This window comes from Chiloscyllium plagiosum, chromosome 6, assembly GCF_004010195.1.
Source record: "Chiloscyllium plagiosum isolate BGI_BamShark_2017 chromosome 6, ASM401019v2, whole genome shotgun sequence".
Lineage (NCBI taxonomy): Eukaryota > Metazoa > Chordata > Chondrichthyes > Orectolobiformes > Hemiscylliidae > Chiloscyllium > Chiloscyllium plagiosum.
This window is the reverse complement of record NC_057715.1, coordinates 78,306,528-78,334,416: the sequence shown is the minus strand read 5'-3', so window position 1 is coordinate 78,334,416 and position 27,889 is coordinate 78,306,528. Positions and strand designations below refer to the sequence as shown.

The following is a 27,889-nucleotide window of genomic DNA, read 5'->3' as shown; positions in this document are numbered from 1 at the left end:
ACTACACCCTGCCACCCCACTCCGGCCGATCACCCTCACCTTGACCTCCTTCCACCTAATGCATTTCCAATGCCCCTCCCCCAGGTCCCTCCACCCTACCTTTTATCTTAGCCTGCTTGGCACACTTTCCTCATTCCTGAAGAAAGGCTCATGCCCGAAACGTTGATTCTCCTGCTCCTTCGATGCTGCCTGACCTGCTGCGCTTTTCCAGCAACACATTTTCAGCTCTGATCTCCAGCATCGGCAGTCCTCACTTTCTCCTAGCTCTAGTGAAAGCAAAGCACAAGAAAACCAGTCTATGGGGAAAAGCAGGAGAAACAAAATGGCAGTGAATTCATGATCTGAAGTTGTTAAACTCAATGTTGAGTCCAGAAGGCTGTAAAGTGCTTAAGTGAAAAATAAGGGACTATTCCTGTAGCTTGCATTGAGCTTCACTGGAGCATTGCAGCAGGCCATGGACAGAATTGTGAGCGAGAGAGTAAGATGGAGTATTTAAACGACAAGTGACCGAAAAATCAGGGTCATTCTTGCAAATTGAGCCAAAGTGTCCTAAAAAGTAATCTCACAGTCTGTGTTTAGCCTCCAACGTGTAGCAGAGAGTATATTGTGAGCAGCAATCAGATAAAATCACCATAGTCCCAGAGGATCATAAGACTGTACTCTCATTACAGAGGTAACTCTTGGTGAGTTTAACCTGAAGCTTGCCACACTTCAGGCAAGAGGTGAGGCTGAGAAGGCAAGACTTCCAGGCCAACCTCAGCCAGTGAAGGAATTGAACCCGCGTTGTTAGTGTCACTTCATATTGCAAACCAACATCCAACCAAGTGAGGATAAAGGGACTGTATTGCTGTTGTTGGAGGGAGGTAAAGGGATCAGGGAAGATGTGCTCAAAATAGATCAGACACAGTTGAGGAGCTTGCCCACCACAGTGGGAAGGACAAGGGGAACTTGAGCAAATCTGGAAGCATGTCAGAAGAACCATTGTGGAAGTTAATATAATCAGAACAGATATGACAGAGCCAAAGAAACTAAGAGAATGGAATGGAGACCTAACTGGAAGCAGGATTTAGGTTGAAATTGATACATTTTTCACCAATGGGAATCAAGGGTTATGAACGTAAGTGGATGTGAGGAATGTCAGATCAGCCATGAACCTAACTGAATGGCAGACCTGGCTTAAGGGGCCAAATAGCCTACACCTGTTCCTATTTCCTACAGTCTTATGGTCTATGGTCAGGGTGAAAAGTTAACTAGGGAAGTTGGCAAATTTGAAATGGAGATAGAGAAGTCAAGGAAAGGAAAGAGTTGGAGATGAACCAAGGGAAAGATAGAAATTGAAAGCAAATTTAATTATTTTTTCATGTTCTGGGCAAGAGCAGGCAGCAGCACCAATACAGTCAAAGTATTGGAAAGGGGCTTGGAGTAGAATTGGAACAAGGAATGTTACACTAACCCATAAAAAGGCAGGCATAACTAGGACCATTGAGGTTATTTATAGCCACATCCTTTATCTAGAGGAAATGGGACAAGTTAAAGGAGAAATTGTCACATGAGAGAACAAGCTCAGTCGGGTGGAGGAAGGTGGTGGTGTTAATTGGAGACATTCTGGTCATAATTGAAGAAAAACCCAGAGAGCTTATTCTGGTGGGAGCTGGAGCTATGGCAGGCTTGGATATTTGTAATGAAGAGGAGGCCATTAGAACCAGGAAACTCAAATGTCATAGCACCTATCGGGATCTCTCTCTTTCTTCTCCACAACTATTACCATTCCCTCTGCCTTGCGTTTTGTGATACCAATGATCCCCAATCTCGTTCGCCCTCTAACCTTCTCTTGACCTTCCCTTCTGTTTCATAATGCATAGCAAAAGGAGTAGGTCATTCAGCCCATCGAGTCTGCCCTGTCTGTCATGAAGATCATGAGTTTCTCTTTGCACAGACATTACTACATTTTTTCAGCACTTTCAGTTTTTAATATTTCCTCTGCATTTAGGCTTCAAAATATCAAGTTCAATAAAAAGTTCTGGGAAATAGGTCACAAACCTGAAATATTAACTGTCTCCAGATGTTGCCTGACCTGCTGTGTATTTCCAGCTGTCTCTTTCAAATGTTAAATAACCTATGTTTGGAGAATGCCCACAGATACAAAGTACTTGAACAAGGTTGGGGCCCATGAAAAGACATTGAAAACATGCCCCAAGCCTGAATTACCACTTCAAAACAAAACCCAAGAAACCGGCAACAAGAACAAAATCAGTCCACATTAACACGTTGATTTGACTTAGGATAGTTTCCTAATATAGCTTATCACCAGCTAACTTTCCAATCAACATGCTGCATGTTCGCAAGAGAATTTATAATGGAAAACAGGGAAAGTGAAACTAGACACTATGCATCAGTCTCCATAGAAGAAAATACAGAAATTATCCCAGAAATACAAACTTGTGAAAATGAGAAACTAAAAGAAATTAATATTGGTAAAGAGACAGTACTTAAAAACTTAACTGAGTAAAGGTGATAACTTCCTTGGACCAACAGGCAGACATTTCAGAATGTCAAAATAGGTGGCCATTACAAAATTAAATACATTGATGGTTATCTTTCAAAATTGTATGAATTTTGGAAATGTTCCTAAAAACCGGAAATTAGCAAATATAATGAAACTATTTAAGAGAGGGGGTGGGAGTTTGAAGAACTGCAAACATTTTCGTTTGATATCAGTAATAGAGAAAATGTTCGAGCCTATTATAAAGGATGTAACAAGTGGACACTTGGAGAAGGAATGGTAAAATTGGGCAGAATAAATGTGAATTTATGTAAGGGAAATAGACAGTATGCAGGGAGTGAGAATAAGTGGATCATTCTCAGGTGGCAGACTGTCACTAATGTGATACCAATGCTCAATCCATAACTGTTCACAATCTATCTAAATTTTTTGGGAATGTAATTTGTGAGCAGGATCCAGGAGGCTTCAAGAGGACTTGGACAGACTTAGTGAATAGATTAGAATATGGCAGATAGAGTATCATGCAAATACGTATGAAGTTTTTAACTTTGGTAGAAAAAAAGCAAAAAGGCAGATTATTTCTTTGATGATGAGACGTTGGGAAGTGCAGCTGTCCAAAGGGTGTCCTTGTCTATGAGTCATATACAGTTAACATGCACCCACAGCAAGCTATTAAGAAGACAAATGGTAAAATAACAGTCAACCTGTTCAGGCATGCTATGACATACCTCCAGGGCAGGTGGGACTTAAACAATGATCTCCCAGCCCAAAGGTAGGGCTGGAACACCAGCCAAACACTACTACTGCATTGCAAAACAACTTAAAATGTTTTTAACCATTCTGTTCAGATATGTTATGACATGCAAGCAGAGCAGGTGAGATTTTGAACCTGAATGTTCAAGTCCAGAATCACTGTGGCACAATTACTGTGCCACAGAAGACAAATGGTAGGTTAGCATTCATGACAAGGTCATTTCTGTACAGAAGGTCTCTTACTGCAGTGTTATACAGCATTGGTGAAGCTATATTGGAGTATTGTGTAAGGTTTTGGTCTCCTTATCTAAGTAAGGATCTATTTATCGAATAAGAAAATGCAACAGCGGTTCACCAGACTTATCCTTGGATGAGGAGATTGCTTTAGGCATAAAGATCCAGGAAACTGGATCAGTACTCCTCGAGCCTCAAAGAATGAGATGTGATTTCATTGAAACTTATAAAATCTTACAGGGTGTGACATGGTGGAAGTAGATATTTCCCCTGGCTGGTGAGATTAGAACCATGCAGGACATAATCTCTGAATAAAGGGGGAAGCCATTTAAAACTGAGCTGAGGAGGATTTTCTTCATTTAGAAGGTGGTGAATCTTTAGAATTCTTTACCTCAGGGGATTGTGGAAGCTCAATTATTGAACATGTTCCAGTCAGAACTCAAAATACAGAGCTCTCTGGATGAAAAAGGAGATAAAAATTAAGATAAAGGAAAAGTAGAGTTCTTATGACAAATGAGAATGCAACTGAGAACGAAGCTAATTAAAAAATGGTCAGAATGAAGTTTAGAAAACAAATAAGAAACATAGATGGGTTACAAAAACAGACTGACAGCTATCATAAATGTAAATCTTAAAGTCTTCTATAGGCACATATCTAGTAAAAAGGTGGTAAAAGTATAGACAATTAAGAGCCAAAGGAGATTTACACATAGAGCCAGGGGCACAGCTGAAATACTAAATAAATACTCTTCATCTGTTTTTACCAAGAAAGCAGATTTAAAACAGGCCGTGGCAGGAGGGGAAACTCAGTCAGTAGGAGTTTTAAAACTGATAAAGATGAGATATTGGACAAGCTGTTGGTAGTTAGAGTTGATAAGGGCCCAATAAGATGCCTCCAAAGATACTGAAGGAAGTGAAAATGGATAGTAGAGATACGTTGGTCATAGTCTTTCAGTCTTCCCTGGATTCAGGGTAGTGTCAAAGGACTGGAGAATTATAAACATTATGCCCACGCTCAAAAAATGCTGTAAGAATAAACCCAGAAATTACAAGCCAGTTGATTTTTATTTCAGTAGTAAGGAAACATCTAGAAACAATCATTCTGAAGAGAATTAATAGTCACATGGGTGAATGTGGATAAATTAAGGGAACCAGCATGGACTTCTTAAGGGAAAGTCATGTTTAACTAATTTGCTGGAGGTATTTTAAAAAATGAAAGAGAGGATTGATTATGGTAATGTTATTGATGTGGAGTACACGGACTTCCAAAAGATGTCCAATACCATGCCACACATCAGATTTGTGAGAAATGTTATAGCATGTGGAATAAAAGGAACAATGGCAATAGGGAAAAACATTGTCTGAGAGATAAGAGTCAGAGGGTATTGGTTAATGAGTATTTTTCAGGCTGGCAGAGTGTTTGTGGGGGAATTCCAGAGGGGTGGATAAAGGGAGCCTTGCTTTTCCTGATTTATGTTTGCGATCTAGATCTTGGAGTTCGCAGATGATACAAAACTTGAGAGAATTGTAAACTGTGAGGAAGGTGGTGTAGAATTTCAAAAGGTGGAGTTGCCGATAAGTGATAAATGAAGCTCAATGCAGAGGAGTGTGAGGTGACGAGAGAGAGAACATGACGAGACAGTACAAAGTATAAGGGGCTACTCTAAAGGGTGTACAGGAGCTGAGAGACCTGAGTGTATATGTGGTAAATCATTAAAGATAGTAGGAAGGTAAATAGCATAGTTAATAAAGTAGAATAGGGAGGTTCTACTGAACCAGTATTAGACACTATTTAGACCTCAGGTGGGATATTGTGTATAGTTCTGGGTGCTACACTTTAGGAAGGTCGTGAACGTCATGGATGGAGTACAGGAGAGGTTACAAGAATGATTCTCAAGGATGAGAAACTCATGTTATGTAGATAGTTTGGAGAAGTTGGGAATGTTCTCCTTTGGAAATTGAGTTAGGAACTGGAAGAAAAAAAGGCTTGAAGGAGATTTAATTGAAGCTTCAAAGTCTTGAGAGATCTGGATAGAGTAGACAGGCAAAAAGTGTCAGGAGTGCTCTAGCTAGGAGTGTGTTGGTTAGCTTAACCAAAGCATTCAAGAGGACTTTGAGTGATTACATAAATGGAAAAAATGTGCAGGGTTACAGTGAAGAGCAGGAGAATGGCACTGTCATGATTCTCATTCAAAGAGCCAGTGCACTCACAATGGGCTGAATGGGCTATGCAGCAATTCTGTGATGCAGTGATCAAAGCATATGGAGATGGTGCAGAAAGGTGACATTGAAGTGAAAGGTAGCCATGATTGAATTGAAAGACAGAGCAGGTTTAATGCGTTGAATAGTCAACTCCTGTTTCTATATTCTAAATACTACAATAAGTGAAAATCATCAGTCTCATTGTTACAGTCTTCCATTACATTGTAACTTGTGTGTTTTGCACTTCTTATGCACTTTATGTTGTGTAGTTTAATGCACTTTATGATCGTGTAGTTTGTGCTGCCCATGTGGCACCTTGGTCCTGGAGGAACCCTGTCTCGTTTTTACTGTATCAGTAGTATATGGTAGAAACAACAAATAAAAGCTACTCTACATATACCAGCGCTTCAACACCTCCCTATCTATGTTATCAATAACCTCTCTTGAATCGTCTCACGTTCGTACATTTTTTTCCAATTTTATAATATTGGTAGCCATTCTGCTGAATACTCTTGCTCCTCCTTTGACTACTGCCACCTTCTCTCTGTTCCCTTTCTACTGTTAAGATATTCCATAAAGCGCATGTCTTTGACTAGGCTTTACTGCCATTCCCATCACCCGACCCCAATATCTCCCACTTCAGCAATCATTTTTTTTTATATTATAACTTTGTGAAGCACCTTGGAATGTTTGTCCAGCTTAAGAATAAACATGTAGTTCTTGCTAGGCTGATTCCTACTAATTTCATGGCCTTTGTGGGAAATACTATCTGTTCCATTTTTCCTCTGGTGGAGAGAGGTCATGACAAAAAGTGTTTATGGTTCATAAATTTGAGAATTCAAGAAAATAAATGGTGAGATTTTAAAACAATGATTATGAAAAGTAAACATTCCAGTGACTTAATATATTTGTGCACCAGTGTGCTATTGCCACTGTGTGTCAGGAAGAAAATCCGTGGTTTTCTACATGGCAAGTTCCTAGCCACAACTTGGATCCATGTTTGGTAAGCAGACGTGAAGGAATGGCACCAGGCAGTACAGTAGGTTTTTCCAAGGGAAGCAAGGAACAATAAGTCAAACAATGATCAACTTTCTGGTAAACCAATCAAAATTTAAAACTAGAGTTTGAATGTCACAATGAGATTCTGAAAAAGAGTTTAATGTTTCCTGCATTCAGCTCAACACCATTTGACCAAACCATTTAAAGTGAGCCTTTAAAATTATAGGGTCTCAGCGCTGAAAAGGAACATTGCAGCATAACTAAGTTGTAACTAAGTCTAACCCATTAACAAAAGCTGTGGCAAGCTTTCCTGCTAATCAGAGATGAAATGTTGCTAGGTCTCTGTGGCTCCATCCATTTACTTTGGTAAAGTGAGGTTCTCAGTTGATGTACTACTTGATGCACAATACTGATTGTGAAGGGGAAATCTGTAGCTCTTTTTCTAATCCTACTTTGTCAGCCACGCTCGGGCAACATTAAAACATATCACAAAAGAGTCACATGATGCAAGATATTTGATTGTTTCTCCTATAGAATATGTGAAAGCAGGTAGTTTGTATACAGTTGGAAACAGGAAGATAAAAACTAAACTTAAGCTCAAGTCTAGTATTTTTTGAAACACCCATAATGCAGTCAAATGTATTTGGAAAGCAGGGTTTATGGCAAGCTAAACAAGTCATCTGAAATAATTCAGCCTCCCCTAAATACTTAAAGATTTTCATTACTCTGATATGATACTTGATCGTCCAATATTAATTTATTAATTAAATTACATATTTAATTAGGTGTGCTCTGTTATGCAATAATACACACCTACCAGCCAATCACATTTCAGGAAATCAACCATGGCACATTATATAATGAATGTTTAGATATGGCAGATACATTGACAAAGATCAGAATAAAATATATTTGTTATACATCACTATTACCTTTACAACTCTTAGTCCATCAAGCTTGTATCACTACTTTAGCCCCAAAGGTAAAAGAACATTATAATTCCTCAGTGAAATTCCCACTAATCAGCACAGCCTGGTATCTCAGGGTGTTCTACATATATTTACCATACTGCCTTCAAGGGGCTGAATTAAGTCAAAGCCCCTTATGATAATTGCCTCAATTGTTTCCATTAAACCTGAAACATACAGTACAGTGCATGAGAGCCAGACAGCTCATCAAAGGTTGACGGGCAGCTGGATGTGTGATTTGCCTGCTTTTACTATTTTTAAAGGGAATGGCCAAAAAAAATTGGAATGCATGTGACCTTTGGATATTGCCAGCGACTAAGGATGGGCACATGAAGGAATCTGGCCTTTACTACCAAATGCAATAACCACATCCGTACAGGCGAGGATGATATCGTTGACATAATCAGGACCCAAGACAGAACTTCCCTAAGGTTTCATGGACAACTTATCAACAAAATGGGATGCTTGCAGAAAGAAAGCACATCATTTTCAACAGTGTCTAGACAAATGTAAAGCAAAATAAACATGAAAAATAAAAATCAGTATAATATGCCAAAATGGCACTTGACATAATATGTCACCTTGATCTCTGTTCTCTGCCAAAAACTCAAATTCTGGAACTCCCTCCCTAATCTTCTTCACCTCTCCCACTCACTTCTTTCTTGAAGATGCTCCTTAAAATGGATGCTTTACCTTAGTTACTGGTCACCTGCCCAAACACCTTCCTCTGTCATCAGCACCAATTTGGTTTGATAATGATCCTGCTCCGTACCTGGGGATATCTTACTATGTTAAAGGCACTATATAAATGCAAACTATTGTTCCAGTGGAATATCAATGAGATAGTGACTGTGACCCAAAACAAGACATTTGGCAGATCAACATTTGAGTCATAGGTTTCATCTGGAACAGTTAAGTTCATGAACTGTCTACAATGCTCACTATTATCTTTCCTATCTGTGCTCCTGATGAATGCTGCTGAAGTGCCTTATGATTAGTAAACATTTGAAAGAACTACAAGCAGTCACAGCAGTAGGATGCATGGCAATTACAACAGGAACCTAGCTGCTTTTTCTAGACAAATTTCCAAAGCTCTTTGAACTTTTCATTGCCTGGATTGTAAGTTTGGTTGACAATATTGATTTAAAATAAAATCAGGACTGCAGTTTGTGTACCTATGCTCTGCTCAGGTTTTGGTACAGTTTTCATTGTAAATTCCTGCCACTTGAACGTATGATTGAATGCCAAGTTATTATGGATGACATGTTAGCTTTCTATCAACTTTCATCCCTGCAGGTAAAGGGCATTATCAACCTTAGTTTGAACACAGGCAAATGGACAAGGGCACCATGAATCTCACAAGTCCTTTCAGATGTCACTGAAAACGTGACTGCCTTAATGTTACTTTTACCCAGTGACTACAGTAGAAATGGTTGCTTGAAGAATTCAAACTAATGCACCATAGAGTTGCAGTTGTTCAGAGCCAATATTCAGAAAGGCTGTTAAATACAGAGACCTAAAATACCACAAGAATCTTCAGCATTCCCTCTAAGGCTATGGAAAATTCACACACTTCTCAGTCCAAAAGAAAACATTTTTCAATATAACTATGTTAAGAATTATATTGTAATAATTATTATGTAATAGGATTTTTAAAAATTTCATGTCCATTACTCAACATTTTTCAGAGGTTCCCAATTTCCTAGCAACTGTAATACCTAAAAGGTACGCTGATCCTGATAACACTTTACCATGAATACAGGTCCAGATATTTTACTACCAAAATCCATTGTAAAATTGCAGTCTTTTAGTAATAAATTATACAACAGCAACAGTTAAGGATGTCTTACTTTTGAGATGCAGAATAAGCCAGATACCCATTATTAACATAGAACTGTAAAACTGCATTTGATAGAACTGGATATGAAAGAGACAAGGTCATTTCCGAAGACCCAACTTTATCTTTAATCCACGAGGGTGAAGGGTGGAGAAGAGGAAGAAAGCCATAAAACAAGCAGTCAGAAGAGTGATACTCAATATAATGAGTGGTGTTCATAGTGTTACAATAATTTGGGCACAAAAGAGATTGTCACTTTCAGAACAGAGGGGTTACTGGAATCCTTTTATATCCATGCACCTTTACATTAACTCACATGAACTTACCACAGGTTCATAGTGGCCACTGGCATTTTTACACTTACAAAGCCTAAAGCTTCCGAAATGCCTATCTGGCCTGTACATATTTCATTAAAAATAAACTCTATATAATAAATAAATATATAAAATAAATATAATGTTGCCTTTGGAATTTCTATAAATAAATTTAACTTTTCTGTTTTTTTTTACTAAGAGGTCTTTGCTTAAAGCCCTATGGGGTAGTACCATTGATCTGGTAGATGAATTGTCTTTTTTTAAATCATTTTTAAAGTACGATTGCGTCCTCCATGCCATTATAAATGCAGCGTGGGCTTGAGCATGTCACCAGCCAGTATCCTGATGAATCAAAGTATGGCAGCTATGCTGATACATAACGAAATAGAACTGATCAAAAAAATTTAAAGCGTGTCCCATCTTGGAGCATGCATCAGGCCAGCTTTCTCCTCGGCATTTCATTACATTCCTCCCTCTTACACATTTATTTTTTTTCAACCAAGCAAGTGGGCACAGGCTCACCTCTGGGAGGGCAAACTGTAAGTGCAGAACAAAATCAGCGTGTCCCATCCAAGCCTCCATACACAATGCATGCGACAAAGTTTGGCAACAGTAGAGCTGATGTGATGGCACAGCTAATCATTTAGAACCCACCACATGAACCAATATAGTGGTTGCTTTTCAGTGGTCCAAACTTAAGGATTGTCTTCATCAACTTTGGCTTAACACATCCTTGTATAATTCAGGTACTTTGTCAGGGTCCACTGGTCTCGGTAAAAAATGTGTGAATTTTTGGTGCCTTTTAGTCCTAGTCCCTTCCCTTGGGGTTCCATCTTTGTTTAATGCGACAAAGTACCGTCTTCCAGTGTCCGCATGCTTATATACATTTGATGAATAGGTATTGTACCAGTTTTCCTCAAACTGTTCCCGGAAGACACACTCTGCAGTCAACTTCTCCTGCAAGAAATTGGAATCAAAATATTATTTCTGAAACTGTTAAGTTTAAAAATAATTGAATCAAACATTGTTTACAATTAGTACTATTAACTAGATGGATTAATGTAGATTATTCAAGTACATTCCCAGGATGGTGACTTGGGGACATGGATTGCTCACTCATTATAGAACCCTCCAGATTTTCACCTTATTGAAATAAAGTTGAACAAATTTGATGGGTCCTACGGTGTGTGAGGAATTCATTCTGTCAGGTTATCGCACAAATGACAAAGGCAAACTAAATGCCTTAATCTATAAGTAAAAAAAGATTCAGCTCGTACTGTTGTGCCAAAAACAAATAACATTTTACATTCAAATATATTCTTCAAAATGGCACCTTCAAACTATTTCAGACAACAGAAACAAGCTAAAGAAGCACTATGCTTCAGTTTACTTTGATTTATTTACAGATTGTATAGTCCAGCTGCTCTTGCCTCTTTCCATAGAGAGTGAAGTGATGGATAACATCATAAGCATGCTTCTCTCACGCTTTCTCTCTTTCTTTCTTTCTCTGTCTCTCTCTCTCTTTCTCTCTGGGCAGCGTATGTTATAACATTATGCTGAAGCTGAATGAGAACATGATACTGCAAATGTTAAATTGTCTAGCCTAGTCACAATGAAAATAGAAGACAAGGCAATGTAGTATTTAAATTACTAGCAGTGGAATCATTATATTAATAAATTTTTACTTCCTATAATGCTAATTAAGTAAATAGAAGCATTTTATCTCGAGGGAAAATGGACACCTTAACAAAATAACTTGCACTTGAAGGTCAATTATTGTGAAAGGAATATATCCATCAACAGTGTCCACCACTTTATTCATCTGTTGTATTCATTGAACTGTCTTTCGCAGATCTAAGGTGGAAATTGTAACTCAAGCACACACAAAGTCAGAATCTCTACTGTAATATTAACTATCATCACATTCTACAGAGCAGAAAAACGATTGCCGTCACAGCCCTGCTCTCCAAGGACATCTCAAAAATGTCCAGTTCCGTACTGGACTCAGATAATGTTCTAAATCAAGTATTAGGCCCCATGCTTATGTTAATAAGTGTCAGTGACTGTGTTAGTATTCCTCAGGGAAATTGGGCTCCTATAACTTAGCATCAATCATATTTATTTTCATATGGATGAGGTTTAATAAGCAGTACTGAAAAGTAAATAAAAAAGAAATTAGCAAGTTCACAAAAGGGTGGAGCAGTCTTTATTTTTTAATACTTTTGACACTTTGAAATGTAGCATCTGAATTGTAATGAATTACGTGTATTATAAAAGATTACATACATGGGCCTTTTCTTACAACATAGAGGAATTGACAAGTCAAAAAGTATTACAGGGCTTGGAATTTAATACACTCCCTGAGGTACATTTAGAGGTGGAAACCATTTGATTGGACTAGAAAGTGCTGGATAGAAATCCCACCACCTTCCTGTCTCTTCACCAATTGAGTCTGGGGTGGCCAGACTCATAGTTGTCCTTCTGTGATTAATGCCCACTTAAGGAGTTCATTCTGTAGCCACTTATTCAACAGTTACAATTGGGACAGGCATCACATGGAGAGCAATAAAAGCCCAAAAACCTTGGTTGTGTTTGCTTATGGAATTGGGAGAACAAGCTTTTGCATTGTTGGGTTGTTAAGTACTCAATTGGGAGATCCCCCTCAGAGGGTGGGGGTGGCACTACAGCCACCTACAGCCTTTTCTTATTATACCACTGGCTAACCAGCCAGTCAGTCCTTCCCCATAACCCCAATCCCATCACACATTCAGTCATCTGTTGCCTGGGTCACCGTCTGATTTTGGGAATCTAGTGGGTACATTGCTGGCAGTTACCACTGCTTTCTCCATTGTGCTGCCTCACATGCAAAACTGTTGGCTTCTGATTGGCCAGCAGGTCACAGGAGCTGGGGTTTCAGGAAAGATCGCTGGCTACTCTAATACTGAGGGCCTTCTGCAAAGGAGGCAATGTGGCCTTTTACTGGTTCTTCACCTGACAGGGGAGATCCCATCACCTGGGTTAACACTTGCTGGCACAAGGTGAGATAGTCATTTTTAGAAGGTGCATTATATAATGTAATATGGTAGAGTCTGCAGATCGCATGGTGAATTTACCAGCCATCCCAAAGCGCATCAATTTGAGCAGAAGCAAGTCATCCTTGATCCCAAGCGAATACTGAAGGGAGATTAATCATGTTACTTCAGAATAACTATTCTGTTGCTAAGGTAGATCTATGTTTCTCTCCTGCCTGCCTCCAGGAAACCAAATTGCCCCTGTTGAGACAGGAAACTGGAGGCGGCCTGGAAAAGTTTCTGTTGGTTTCCTGCCAATGCATTTAACAAGACTGTTAGTGAGCCTAATGGGCTGGTCACATTGTGATGAAGGCAGCGCTGTTGGACAACAATCTACCTCCCCTTAAAATAGCTGGCACCAGAAATAGGATATTTGGCTTTGCTGGTATTTGTGGGCCTAGAAAATCTTGCACATTATGAATTAAAAAGGTACTGAAGGCTGCTGTTATTAACTAGTACTCCACAGTGAATAGCACAATGAAATGTTCAAAACCTCACCTCTCAGACCTGTCAGCTCCTCACACTCATATCTGTATTATAGGTGTCACAGTTGGAACCCCACTTCCTAACTTTTGGCAATTAAATCATGATTCATCAGCTTTTTAATTTAGGATCTGACAAGAAGGGAGAGGAATACTGATGTATGGAGCCAAATGGTGTTAATTTCACAACTGCTACTTGAGAGCTTTTGTTAAACAAAAGTGGGTTCATTAATTGCATTATTGATGACAAGGAATTCTTAGAGATGGGTTACAATTAGAATTTGATTATAGAGGAGATCTGAACTGGGGGTTGACAGCAGGAAATCCCCAAACAACTAAGGAGGTATCGGAAAACATCAAAATGGTATGGCACAATTCAACTTGTTAGAAAGATGCTGTAATTCTAAATATATGTTTTTTTATTTGCTGTAAAGAAATGAATGTGTGTCAGAACATATTTGCTGGTATGTATTGTTTTGATCAAAATATATTCCTGATGTGCTTTGTTCAACTAGATTTATAAGCAGTAAATGTTTTTTGCAGCCAATTACATCACACATAACTTCTTGTTTGGGACTCTTTGCCACCTTTGTGCAATTCTGACAGGCCTTGCCGAATATCATTTCTTAAAAGCAATCAATAGCAGGGGTGATGGGAGCTAATGCTCTGTGTTATAATGACATGTTTCAAGCCACAAATAGTGAAAATTTTCATTAGTCAGCTTTGATATCACAATATAGTTTCATTCTCGTGCAATCTCGCATTATAAGAAAATCGCACAATAGCCACGTCACTTAAACTAATGAGGCTGGAATCATGTTATAGCCAATAAGGAAAGTTTGCATTCTACAAATAATGGTCTAAATTCTTTTTGTATTAAAGCCAATTCACACCAATTGAAGAAACATGTATTATAGCAGTACTAGTAAGTAATAAAAATAACTCAAAATACAACAGCCTGAAGATCCACAGATAAATTCTGTACCTCATATAAATTGAAACTATGTCCTGACTCAATAACCTGTGCTGAGTTGTTTGGTGTCGGCCAAGTCAATTGTAGAGTGCCTTAATTGATCACAACAGTCCAATGCTTGGAAGAGGACAAATCTGATAAGATACACACTCATGCAAATTACATACATGCGAATTTGGAATAGAGACAGGATGGTGCATTGCTGCAGAGTTTTCTCAATAGTTCTACAGTCCTTAGTACCAGGAGATGTGAGAATTTTCCACTCATCTTTCAGTGAAATCAAGCCAAACAGTGTAAATCACATTTTGGCCAGTTTTCTGAGTATTGCTGGCTCTTCTGAAGTTAAACTGGATATTTATGAGAATTCGTTCTTGATATTCAGCCTCCCCAGGTTCAGTTTCACACATTTAGACAGACATTTTAGCTGGCTGCACCTAGGCATGAAGGTCTAGATGGGGCCTGGTGTCTGTGGAACCTCACCCCTAGAAAGAAACATTGTTTTAAGGAAAGGGAGAAAAGTTGAGCCAAAAAAAATTATACCATGTATTTCACAATAAAATGTTCATGATAGGTCTGTGTATTTGCTTATAAATCAAACTTTTACAGGTTTGACAACTATTATACATGTAATCCTGCAAAATTAAATAGAACAGCCCAAACTTTGTAGAGCCTCAATTACAAAGAATACTTGAAAACCTCAAAATTGAACTACTGAGGAAGGGCACAGCCCAAAAAAAGAATGGATTTTCAAATTTTAAATGAAATATCTTACAGAGGTATAGAAATACAAAAACGATACATCTGGAATACTGCATTAAATAATGAGTGTAAGGCAAAGACTATATAGGGTCACATTAGAATAAGGCAAATTGATGCCAAGTAGTTCTTTAGCACAAAGAGTGACTCATAGATGGAATGAACATCCACATTGAATAATGAAGATGAACACTTTACAAGCATTGAGGAAATCATGGAATTCAACAATGACTCAGTCTAGATGTGCAGGTTGGCAGGTTCCATACACCATCCGGATCTTCATTTATTGGTTCAGTGCAAGAATTTTATGGATGGGCAAGATAAGAAGAACCAAATAAGCTCTGTATCTCTCCATATATGTAACTGAGTAAGACATTCCAGAAATAGCATCTGAAATTCTTCCAACTAATGCTATAGTATATTCCTTCAACTGCATGAATCCAAATCAATGTTCATAACTATACCCTACTTGTTCTGAAGAAAAATTTCTTATTAGATCAGTTACATTGTGTAATGTGTAGCTTTTGCTCAGCTTATTCATTCATTCTTTGCCATCTCAGCATATCCCTGGAGAGGATTGTTCTTGATTAACTGATTTGTTTTTTTGCTTCATTGTAAAACAGAGGTCAAGTGCTGTGTACTTGCTTGTAGCTCTACAGGAAACATGAGACTAATTTAAATCCAGTTTTTGTACTCTCTGCAGGGAACTGAATCACATGACAAGTGGCATGGAAGAAATTCTCACTGGAAATATACATCTCAGTTTTAATGGAATTACAATCTGCTGGATTTCTGTATTGGAAAAAAACATTTCAAGCAAATATGAACTAATTTATTCTTGTAATATATACTTGCATGCTTGTTATTGGAAACAAAACACACCGAAATGGAAACAGAAAATGCATGTTTTAATTGGCTTATTATATCTGAAAAACCATCACAAAAGTGAGAAACTACAGGATATCAGACAGCAAAAGGTCACCTAATTAGTTTCTGTGGTGTTTTCCTGCAGAGAAGTTAATTCACAACCTAATACCTGGAAAAAGTAGTGAGATTAATTTTAATATTTTAACACTTCATACCATCAACTGTATCAATACATTCACAATATTCTTTGTTTTAATGATAAAGTATAGGTTCAGCCTATTCTATTTCATACTTTAAGGTTGTTAGTCATTGCACAGCATCTCACACAAATGTCTACTTTCATGAGTGAACTCAATCTCAAAAGTGTGTCTCAATGGGTTAGTCAACTCGAATTATGATAGTCAAATCCAAGTATAATCCCCCCGAACATTCACTCACACATATATATATATAAATATATATAATATATATATATATATATATTCTGGTGGGAGTTGAGTAAACAGCAATCAGGAATTCTAGCTGACTTTATTTTGAATCCCAATGATAACTTCAGCACCAAAATGCGATCACAGTTGAGATCAATAGAAATGTGTGTACAAATGTGGGTTCATTGTAGTCCTCAAACCAAGCCATATAGTGTATGTACTTACTATAATATTGTTCAGTATAAAGTTTATTTATGTATTTTTTATTCAATATTTATCTATTAAAGGTTTTCTTTGTTTCAAAAAAGTCCATTGTTTAAAAATGACTTGGTGTCTCTTTCTTTGTATGTTTGTTTATTAATGCTAATGTGTGTTACTTCCAAAGTGCAATTTACGGCAATGTTATGTTTTGAATGTCATTATATTAAAAACAAACATTTGAAATTGTAATTCATTGAAATTGTAATGTCTGTGTTTATGTGCTACGGCAAATGTATTACCATAAAAAGTACTGGTGTGCATTCAATCAGTAAAATGTCACTCTGTACAAAGAGCACTAATCTATTTGGCTTTTTGTTATTGTTAATGCTGTTCTATTAATTAAAAATCCAGATTGCAAGCAGCAGCAGGAACCTATTTTATCCTATTTGTAATTCATGCTTTTGATGTAATGTGCTTAAGATTCCAGAAGGTGGCATTTATTTAGTGGGGTTTCAGGATGTGATCTGCTTCATTTGATCATCATGTATTATAGTAATATACACAGATTAGATGCAGTATTACACAGCAGAAGGCTCTAAGTAGCAACACCCCGAGGCAAACAAACCACTGTCTTCAATCAATTATTCCCATAATGTAAACCCCATTTAAAAGCATGTGAACTCTTCCAGAGAGAACATAACTTATATTGTAAAAGTGCACATGAACAAAAGTCATAACCCAATTTCAACAACAAAAGTTATTTTAGGAGATTGTGTGCTAATGCACAGACCCATGTTTCCCAGACCCCATCACCCATTGGGATAACTGTGATAACAGTCAATACTTTGGGTAAAATTGATTGTATTTTGTCTGCTAATGAAAGGAATCCTAAGTTTTCATGATAAATGTTGCTTCTGTAGCTAAATCTAAAACTAGATGCATATTTCGCAAAGAAAAGACTCAACAATAGCACATCCTCACATAAGTCATGGAGCGTTTGCAGGTTTAAAGAAGACTTAGATTACCCACTCAATAGAAAAGATTGACTTTTCTTCTCAATCTGCTGTTTCATTTGTCGACTGCCATTCATCATCCCAATCACACTTTGTATCACTTGGATGTCTCCCTTTTTAATACTCCATGTTCAAAGCTGCTGCTGGGGTTTAACATAATTTATTCTCTTGCAATGCACAGAGTCACTGCAAATAAAAGCATAAGCTAACTCTCCATAACTAGATATAAACTACACTATAAATGAAAATTTGCCAAGTGAAGAAATTAGGTAATTCCAATCTCTGCAGATAAATAAATACATGATACAAGTGAGAAACAATTGTAATTCAAAGACGTATTCAACAGTCTGGGACCCATCTACATCTGCAGATATTACAAACCTCTTTCAATGTTTTTAAAATTAAGATGGGCATAGATAGGGTGAATAGTCAAGGTCATTTCCCCCGGGGAGCAGAATCCAAAACTAAACAGTATAGGTTTAAGGCGAGAGGAGAAAGAGTTTTCATGAAGAGGGTGGTGCATGTATGAAATGAATTGCCAGAGGAGGTGGTGGAGACTGGTACAATGACAACATGTAAAAGATATCTGGATGGGTTCATGAATAGGAAGGTTGGAGAGGGTTCCGGGCCACATGTTGGCAAATGGGACTAGATTAATTTCGGATATCTGGTCAGCATGGATGAGTTGGACTGAAGGGGTCTGTTTCTGTGCTGTACAGCTCTGTGACTCTATGACTCTGTATTTGCAACAACTTTCCGTATACTTTACTCCCCTGTAGTTATTATTACTCTGCTCAATTCAAATGGACAGGTTAAATTTGAAAGCATTTGTACCTCATCAAGGAATTATGCTTTCGCTCAGGAATTGGGAAATCAATGCTTAAAATGAAATAAGTTAAAATGTGCTGGATTTTCATGGAATTGAAGAGTGTCTATGGAAGGATAAAAATGGGGGCCAGAACCTGATTCCTAGATTTCTTACACTATTCCTAGCAACCTCAGTTTCTCCATTACAGGATATAGGTATGGGCTTCTGGTGGTTAGCTCTACTGCAGGGATCGACAGTCATGTCATGGCCTCCACAGTTTCTATGGAGATGGGCCAGCATTTAATGGACTCACTGTTCATGGTCCCCATTTCTGGTAAGGCAGCTCCCATTATCACCCCACACCCTGCCTTTACTTGCACATTGTCCCAAGATGGGTGTATTGAACTGGGAATTCTCCAAACTCCTGGTAGAACCACAAAGATGATAATCCAGTCTAAACTCTTCAGAAATATTTTCAGGCATCTGACTATCCACTTTAAATAAATTGTTCCAACAATGCTGATCACCCACAAAAGGCAGAATTCTATGGTTGTTTTTGCAAAGTGCAAGTCACTTTGATCTTACCGCAGTGATTTTCACCATGGGGCCATATCTTAGCAAACTCACCATGTTAATTGACAGTTCAGCCCTTATGGTGAGTATCACATCCGACTTCTGCCCCATCTTGCTACAGGAGCAACTCACCACTCACCGGAGATCTCTGCTTTGACTGGCAGCATTTTTAAGAGGTCATTGTGCACCCAAATAAACGTGGCCAATCCATTGTTGCCCCACAGTTACTGACATTGACCCTGAACATGACAGATACCCGGCTTGCGGGCAGGGTTCTTGAGGCCCTGCTGGATGGTGTAGTGTGGAGGCAAGACTTTCTCCTCCACCGGCCTGGCAGTGGAAGCCACAACATCAGACCATGCCAGCCTGGTCCGAGGTTGCCAGCTCAGGTTAGAGCAACAATCGGGAGGAATGCCCAGATGATATGAAAGATGGTGGGATGGTAAATAAGCTGGATGCAGGATGATGTATTAGATGGGTTAATCAGTGACAAATGGAATTTAATCCAGATAAGTGTGAGGTGATGCACTCGGGCAGGGCAAATAAGGTAAGGAAATATGTGCAGAACAGCAGGATCCTGGGAAGCACTGAGGATCAAAGAGGACTTTGGTGGGCATGTCAGGTAGGCAAAATGATTAAGAAGTCCTATGGTATCCTTGGAGCTTAACAGAAAAGGAGGTCATGCTGGAACTGTATAGAAAATAGTTGGTTACACCACAGCTAGAGTATTATGCACAGTTCTGGAATCCACATTAAAGGAGAGATGTGATAGCACAGGAAATAATGCAAAGGAGATTTACTAGGATGTGGCCAGAGCTGAAGAATTTCATTTAGGAAGAAAAATTGCTCAGACTGTGGTTCGGTTTTCATAGATCAGAGGAGAATGACGAGAGACAAGATTAAGATGCAAAAATTACAGGGTTGGATAAAAGAAGGAATCTTTTTGCCTTGGTGGATGGATCAATAATCAGGAGCACAGATTTAAGACAAGAAACATAAGGTTTAGAGAGGATAGGAGGGAAAGACTTTTCATCCAAAGAGTGATGGCATCTGGAACTCACCACTGCCTGTGGGGTAATGGAAGCAGGACCCCTCATAACATTTTAAAAATATTTAGTAATGCACTTGCAATGCCAGGGTAGACAAGGCTATGGGCCAAGAGCTAGAAAATGGAATTAGAATCGTTAGTGCTTGTTATGCTTGTTTTTGATAGACACAGACTCAATGGGCCAAAGGGCCTTAGACCACCCTTAGTTTTATGCAAATCAGTTAGTTGTGCCCCCAACCTCCTCTATTCAAACGAAATAAAATAATCTTTTCTTGTAATTGACATTCTCCCAGAATCCTCCTAAATCCCCCCCCTCCCCACCCCCTCATGCCCTCTTACATCTTTCCAAGAGTGGAGTGTTCAGAGCTATCCAGAGTACTCCTGTTAGTGCTTTCATATAGTTCCACCATAACCTGTCAGCTCTTACATTCAGTGTCTCAGCTAAATAAAGACAACTTGACCAGTTTACCTTCATGCTTTTTTAAAATGTGGGTATTATTGGTCAATGATTGTACATCTAGTACATTGCAAAATGCATTTTTTTACTCACTGATAGGAATCACTGGCTGGCCAGTAGTCATTTTCCTTTTCAAGCTGCTCTTGAGAAGGTGATATTGAGCTGTCTTCTTGAACTGCCTCAGTCCATTTGCTGTAGGTAGACCCATAATGCCATTAGACAGGGAAGTTCCTGGATTTCGCACCAGTGACACTGAAGGAATGGTGATATATTTCCAAGTCAGGATGGTAGTGGTTTGGAGGAGAACTTTCATGTGGTAATGTTCTCGTATATTTGTTGTATTCGTCTTCAGGATGGAAGTGATCGTGGGTTTGGAAGATGAAATCTAAACATATTTGCTGAACTTCTGCAGTGGATCTTGGAAATAGTACACACTCTGCTATTGAGCGTTGGTGGTGGAGGGAGTGGATGTGGTGCCAATCAAGCAGGCTGTTTTGTGCTAGATGGTGTTAAGCTTCTTGAGTGTTCTTGGAACTGTACTCATGGGAAGGCAAGTGGGGAGCATTCCATCACACTCCTGACTTGTGCCTTGTAGATCGTGGACAGGAGGTAAGTTACTCGCTGCAGTCCTCCGAGCTTCTGACCTGCTGTTGTAGCCATTGTATCTATGTGGTCAGTCCGCTTGAGCTTCTGGTCAATGGTTAAGTTCAACTACATTGCCGTGGATCTAGTGTCCCATGATCCTGACCAAGCAAGGATGGTAGATTTTCTTCCCTGAGGAACTAGATGAGTTTTCTAACGATCAATGATTGACTGATCATGAAAGGTCAAGAGTAGAGTGGTGCTGGAAATGCACAGCAGGTCAGGCAGCACCCGAGGAGCTGGAAAATCGGCGTTTCAGGCAGGAACCCTTCATCAGGAATGAGGCCTCTTTCCTGATAAAGGGTTCCTACCTGAAACGCCGATTTTCCTGCTCCTCGGATGCTGCCTGACCTGCTGTGCATTTCTAGGACCACTCTAATCTTGACTCTTATCTCCAGCATCTGCTGTCCTCACTTTCATCTAGTTGATCATGAAAGGTCACTATTACTAAGACCAGTTTTATATTCTAGAATTCTTCTTTGAATTTTAAAATCCATCAGCTGTCAAATTGGGATTTGCATTCTTCACCCCTGAGCATTAGTTTAGTTTGCTTGGTTAATAAGCCAGTGACATCACCACTACGCCATCCTCTACCCAAATTGTACATCCCATTGCCTTGCTAGCCTTTCCCAAATGCAGCCTTCTCTAGTTTGAATTATTTCTGACTTCCCTTAACAGCCCAAAAAAAAGCTTAAAAATCTGTCCTGAGTATTAATCAATTTTCAAAGACATTCAACTCTTTAATACCTCCTGTTTTATTAGATTATGTCTAATATCTCCTCCTTCTCCCTGATTGAAGTATCTGTGTGGTTCTTTTATCTCTCTTGGTATTTCTTCACAGGTGATGATTTGAGGAAGGTTGTTGGCTACTCCAATCTATCAGTGATCAGCAGATTCTGCTGCACCAGACAAGTAAAGGTGTAGGCTTACTTGGGACAACTGGGTCTTCCCTTCTCCACCAATGTTTCTTCTGTGTTGATTCTTTGCTTGATCTCAAAGTTGTCTATAGCCCTCTTGATATGTCATCTCCAAGCATTCTGACCTATGGCCTGCACTTCTCCATGGCACACAGGGAGGGGCTCCTTCAGAGAATATATAAAACCCCCTCATTCTGTTTACAACACAGTTCTCTGTACAACACAGACTTGGGCAGACAGCTGTCAGCCATCTGGAAAAATGTGATCTGCCTTTGTTGGTGGGTGGCCTTGATGCTGGTGATGTTGACTGTTTCCGTGACTTCAAAGGTTGCAATGTGGCCTTACCATCTTGAGGATGCTGTGAGGTAGTACTTGATTGAAACACGTTGAAAGGTGGGCACACAGTAGCGGACCCATGGCTCAGTGACATACAGAAGGGTGATGAGGACTAGGCTTTTTGAACTTTGACTTAGTTTGTGCTATAAGACTGCAGTTGCTCCATACTTTATTGTAGGGTCAGATGAATGTATTGCTTGCTTTAGAAAGCATATTGTCGATTTCCTCAACTATAATGGCATCAGACAAGATAATGCTCCACAAATAGAAATGTATGACGTTTTTAGATAATTCATTACAGTTCCCTTGAGGATGCTTATCTATATTCTTTTTGGATGCAGCCTGATGCAGATCTTCAGTTTTCTTTAAACTTTCGAGTTTTAGCACAAAGAGTTATGCTGCCTGGGGAAAATATTGCAGATCTGACTGCCTGTGGGCCAGGAGAGCACAGTCATCAGTGAAAGGAGGCACATGGATGAGTTTTTCTTGCGTTTTCAGGTGAGCCTGAAGATGCCAGAGGTTGAAGAGGCCTCCATTATTCCTGAAGCATGTTCCTGAACACTTCTTTAAAGAAGAGGAATAAGGCTGGGGCCAACACACTTCCCTGCTCACATCAATGGAGATTTCAGAAGGCACTTAAGAAGTCACTGGTTTACCTGACTTGTCCATTCTGGTTTCCAATAAAATGCTACATCCTGACCAGGTACATGATCCAAATTATTTAAGTATTTTCCAAAGACCACTGTCTGTTTAATGTCAGATACATTCTTGAGAGATATGAAAGTGCCTTTGTTCGCATCACTTTTCCCGTGTTTGTCTGAGTACAATCAAGGATAGGGCTGTCTAGGACCCACAATAGAACATATGGGTAAGAGAAAGAAATTGAGCTGTGGTAGACGTTCAGTCTAAAAGAGAATAAGTGTGGGAGCCAGAAACAAAATAAGAGATGCACTGTTAGGTTGTCATGCAGGAATCAGTTGATAGGTGGTGCCTGAAATGGAACAGGTACAATTAGACCCTGGGGTTATTTGTGGTCTGAGGGTCATGAAACTAAGATTTTTGAGAACTGGACCCTAAGAGCATTTCAAAAGGGAAAGATACATGGGACAGAGGCTAGTTAAAGTGGGGTTATGGGGTGAAGAATAAGGCTGGGATCTTGACATTTGGCATCGAGTCTTGGAAGACTCAGGAAACAAACACAGCAATCTAATTAATTTGGAGATGCCAGTATTGGACTGGAGTGTACAAAGTTAAAAATCACACAACACTAGGTTATAGTCCAACAGGTTTAATTGGAAGCACTAGCTTTCATCAGGAGTGGCGCTCCGAAAGCTAGTGCTTCCAATTAAACCTGTTGGACTATAACCTGGTGTTGTGTGATTTTTAACTTTATATATCCATTGATAGTGAAGTATCTGGTGCTACAGTCTAGAAATCAGCAGTTTACATCTCATGTCAAGTTAAGGACCTCAAAACAGAAATAAAATTTGTTGGGCCGAAGGGCCTGTTTCCACATTGTAAGTAATCTAATCTAAAAAAAATTATTAAAATAGCTGAGTGTTTTTTTTAAATCAAGAGGAAAGAAAAGTTTGTAAATTATGCTTAAGTAAACCAAAACGAGGCAAAAAAATGGATGGGATAAATGAAGAATTTAAAAACCCAAATGGGGAATATTTTACAAATCAATTAACCTCACCAAAGTAATTAATTAAGGATTCATAAGTTGAGAACGACAGTCAAATAGATTGGGGAAATCAAGGGCTTTCAATCAAAGAATGTCTTGAAACATTTCAAGTTAAAGCACTGGAACTCTAGAATCAAGGATTTCTGAGTTTAAAATCCCTAAGCAAGAAGACAGTCTCTAATGATACATAAAGAACCAGTACCAACCAACTGGAAAGGAGGAAAAGGAGGAGAAAAGTATGACAAGGATTACAGTTAAACATGACAGAACTAATTATCAAGAATGCACTGAGAATAAGCAAAGGGAATGTGTTATGGCAGCTGACTGGAAGTTTGGAAAATATTTTGAGGGATTTCTTTGGTTTGCTTTGTTCATTTTAAAGACCATAAAATTATTTTGAAAAATCAGGTAAATTTTGCATCTTCATGTGGATGTAAACTGAACATCTCATGAAGTTAGTGAGTAAGGTATTCTGCCAGGTTACCATCCCAGTGGCAAAGAAGAAAATTATCCCTACTGTGTTTTTCTTTCAGTGTACGTCATGCCCTTCAGATCCACGTGAGATGCAAAACTACTAATTATGGAAGTTATGTCTGCATAACCTTTATATTTATTGATTGATAAAGCTTCCAGTTCAATAAAACATGTTTTACAACCATGACACTCCTTTCTTCTGAGATTTGTAATTCAGGTGCAGTTATCATTAAGTTCTAAAACCAGAGGAGCCATAAGGAGCAATCATTGTGGTTTTAGAAGCAATATGTCATGCATCACAAATTCAGTGGAATTCTTTGGGGAGGTAACTAAATTAGTGGACAGAAGCTATTCCAAAGACATAATTACTTATATTTTCAAAAGATAAAGTTCTGTCTCTTAGACTTTTAAAGACAATAAAGGGGACATGGAATTAATGGGACATTAGTTATCTGGTTTGAAAATTAGCTTAGCGATAGAAAGCAAAAGCTAATGATAAATGAACCTGGGTCAACTTGGCAACCAGTGGTAACTGGAGTTAAAGATTATTTTACAAGATTCAAAAAGGATTTGAGTAAATAAGTTAAATGGGCGAAGGTAGGATATAATTAGAGTTAACAAAAATAGAGTGAAATTAGAAACATGACAACTTCATGAATAACCATTAACAAAAGTGGAAGAAAGAGAAATACCTGATTATTGATAGCCACCAAAAGAAACTAAACTGTTATCAAGTACTTGGATATACTTTGTTTAATGTAGTACACTTGTGTTTGTTTAAACCTGTCTGATTTCTTGACAAACTGGAATTTTGAACATTGTATGCAATCAGTGAAGACTGAATAATGCATGATTGCCTTTGGGGTCACACAGTAATTTCATTTTTCATCATCATGAAGGCTTCACCTGTAGTTGGTCTTTTGGTTCCCTCAGTAGATTAAGTAAATTAGGAAGTTCCCATGAGAACTCGAATTATTAATTGGGAAGGGACAGATTTCACCGGCCAAATGATATTTTCTTACCGCATTCCATTCTAGCAGATCACGCTTTAATGAAATTTTGTTAACAATGTAAGAAATGCTGAGCTATTTGCAAGTTGTAGAAACACGATGTAACAACAAAAAGTGTAGCAGAATTACACATTAGCAACAAAAGAAAGCAAAGAACAGCAATGAGAAAGTAATGTACTTTTGATTTAAAGTCGCAGTCTGTAGGTCAATAAAATGAGACACTAAAGCTTTTGTTGGTCCACAAAGGTTGGCATACATTATAAACTAAACCATGGATCATTTTGAAATACAGCCTAGATAGGCTCACAAAAGGATACAGTGTCTTTAATGTGACAATGTAGCCTTGAAACTGTTTGCTTTGCATGTGGTTTTGGAAAAAAGAACTTTAACTTATGTTCACATTATGTTCCCATGTTGGTTGTTTGTAATTAAATACTTATTAATTTCTTTGAAATGGACAAGTAACCAAAGTTATTAAACACAATTAAATAAAATTCACTACCTGTTGCCATAGTGAAATGCATTGAAAACTACCGAAAACACAAATTTGGACTTACCGACCCATATAGCTCTCCCTTCTCATTCATTCCGAGGTAGAGTCCACTGTCTACACCACGAATGCTGACCAGGCCGACTGCTATACTAATGAATTCCAGTATACCTAGTGACAATGACAATAATAATCACAAACAAGTTTTTGGTTTATTGCACAATATACACAAATGTGCAATATTAAACTCCTTTGTAAAAATGTAGAATATAAGAACTCCTCAGATTATTCAGAATCATTTTTTTAATAAAACATGTAACACTCTTCCTAATCAATTGTGATAATATATAGGGCAAAAATAATTAGAGAATCAATAATATATTGTTTGAAATCCTGAGACAGTCATCAGCTCTTTAATACGTTCTGCATAGAATATTCTGGCATCACGTGCAAAGAAATAGATGCTTCAAAATATTTTACAAAGGGCAGGTATCTAGAGGAAAGCAAAGAAGACGGGAGGTAATAGCCTTGTGATATTATTGCTCGACAATAGTTCCAGAAACTCAGCTAACTTCCTGAATCAGGTTCAAATTCCAGGCAAGGCAAATGGTGGAATTTGCTTTCAAACAAACATCTGGAATTAAGAACCTAATTGAAACCACTGCCGATTGTCAGGAAAAAGACATCTAGAATACTGAGGCCTGGATAGAGTGGATGTGGAGATGTTTCCACTAGTAGGAGTGAAGGACTACCCTTTAGAACTGAGATGAGGAGGAGATTCTTCAGCCACAGGATGGTGCATTTGTGGAACTCATTGCCACAGAAGGAGGTGGAGGCTAAGTCATCAAGTAAATGTGAGATAGAGATAGGTATGTTCCTAATTAGTAAGGGGATCAAAGGTTACAGGTAGAAGCAAGAGAATGGAGTTGGAGTTGAGTATCAGCCATTATCAAATGGACAAGCAGAATTAATGGGCTGAATAGCCTAATTCTGCTCCTATATCTAATGGTCTCAGATCATAGGTAGAATGTGCACTAAAATATGGCACATCCCAAAAACTGAAGAATCAGTTACTTTATTATTTCTGTCTACTTAATAGGGACAATGTTCTGACAGAGGAAATATTCTAAAAAGAAGGCATGGGAGGAAATGCTTCCCTGTAACCTGCCAAAGTTGGTCATTAACAGGAGATTTGCTAATAGCTTCTTATATAAAGAGAAAGCTTGATGTAATTGCATGATGTATAAAAGGACTAGGATGAACTCTGCATATATGAACTTTCAGAAGTCATTTGATATGGTGTCTCGCAGGAGGAGTTTTACAAGGACTGAAGAACATAATGTGCTTCGAAAGGAAACATAGATTTAAAATGATGTCTGTAGGTCAGAAAGTAGGAATAAGTAGGCTGTCTTCAGTTTGACAATGATGTGCCCTAGAAATCTAAATCTGAAATTCTTCATGATTTCTACTTATGCATATTAAGTGGTAACAACTTATGGGTTTAAGGATGCAAAGGTGTCAACTAAAATATAATGGGGTGAATGATGAAAATGGATCACAGCAAACAAATACAGTATTAAGGATCAAGTCATCAAAAGCTGAGGTAAATGAATTATTGTGCAGGATGAGATCAACAGCAGTGCTGAGGTGGGAGAATGACCAAAGGAAATGAAATTTGATAACTGAATTGATGCAGGAGAAACAGCAGTGTGTAGTGGTAATTTTCTCTAGTACAAGAGTGATTGTCAAGATTTTTTTTCAGAGAACCATACATTTGATTCAATATAAGTGACATTGTCATTCAAGGATATGTCTGAAATTTGCAAAGAGTAAGGAGTTTCAAAAAATT

General features: G+C 38.4%; 1 protein-coding gene across 5 annotated transcripts in view; it reads right to left on the bottom strand.

Moving 5' to 3' along the window:
• Window positions 1-7,436: 7,436 nt before the first annotated feature.
• Window positions 7,437-27,889, bottom strand: part of LOC122550744 (fibroblast growth factor 9) — a 63,301-nt gene continuing 42,848 nt past the window's right edge. For 4 of the 5 annotated variants that reach the window (XM_043691941.1, XM_043691942.1, XM_043691943.1 and 1 more), the window contains exons 3-4: window positions 26,108-26,211; window positions 7,437-10,767 (exon numbers count right to left, since the gene is read on the bottom strand). In XM_043691941.1, coding sequence (XP_043547876.1) covers window positions 10,522-10,767; window positions 26,108-26,211 — 350 coding nt within the window. In that variant the 3' untranslated portion in view covers window positions 7,437-10,521. The remainder of the gene's footprint in view (window positions 10,768-26,107; window positions 26,212-27,889) is intronic. The other variant, XM_043691945.1, reaches the window with a different exon arrangement.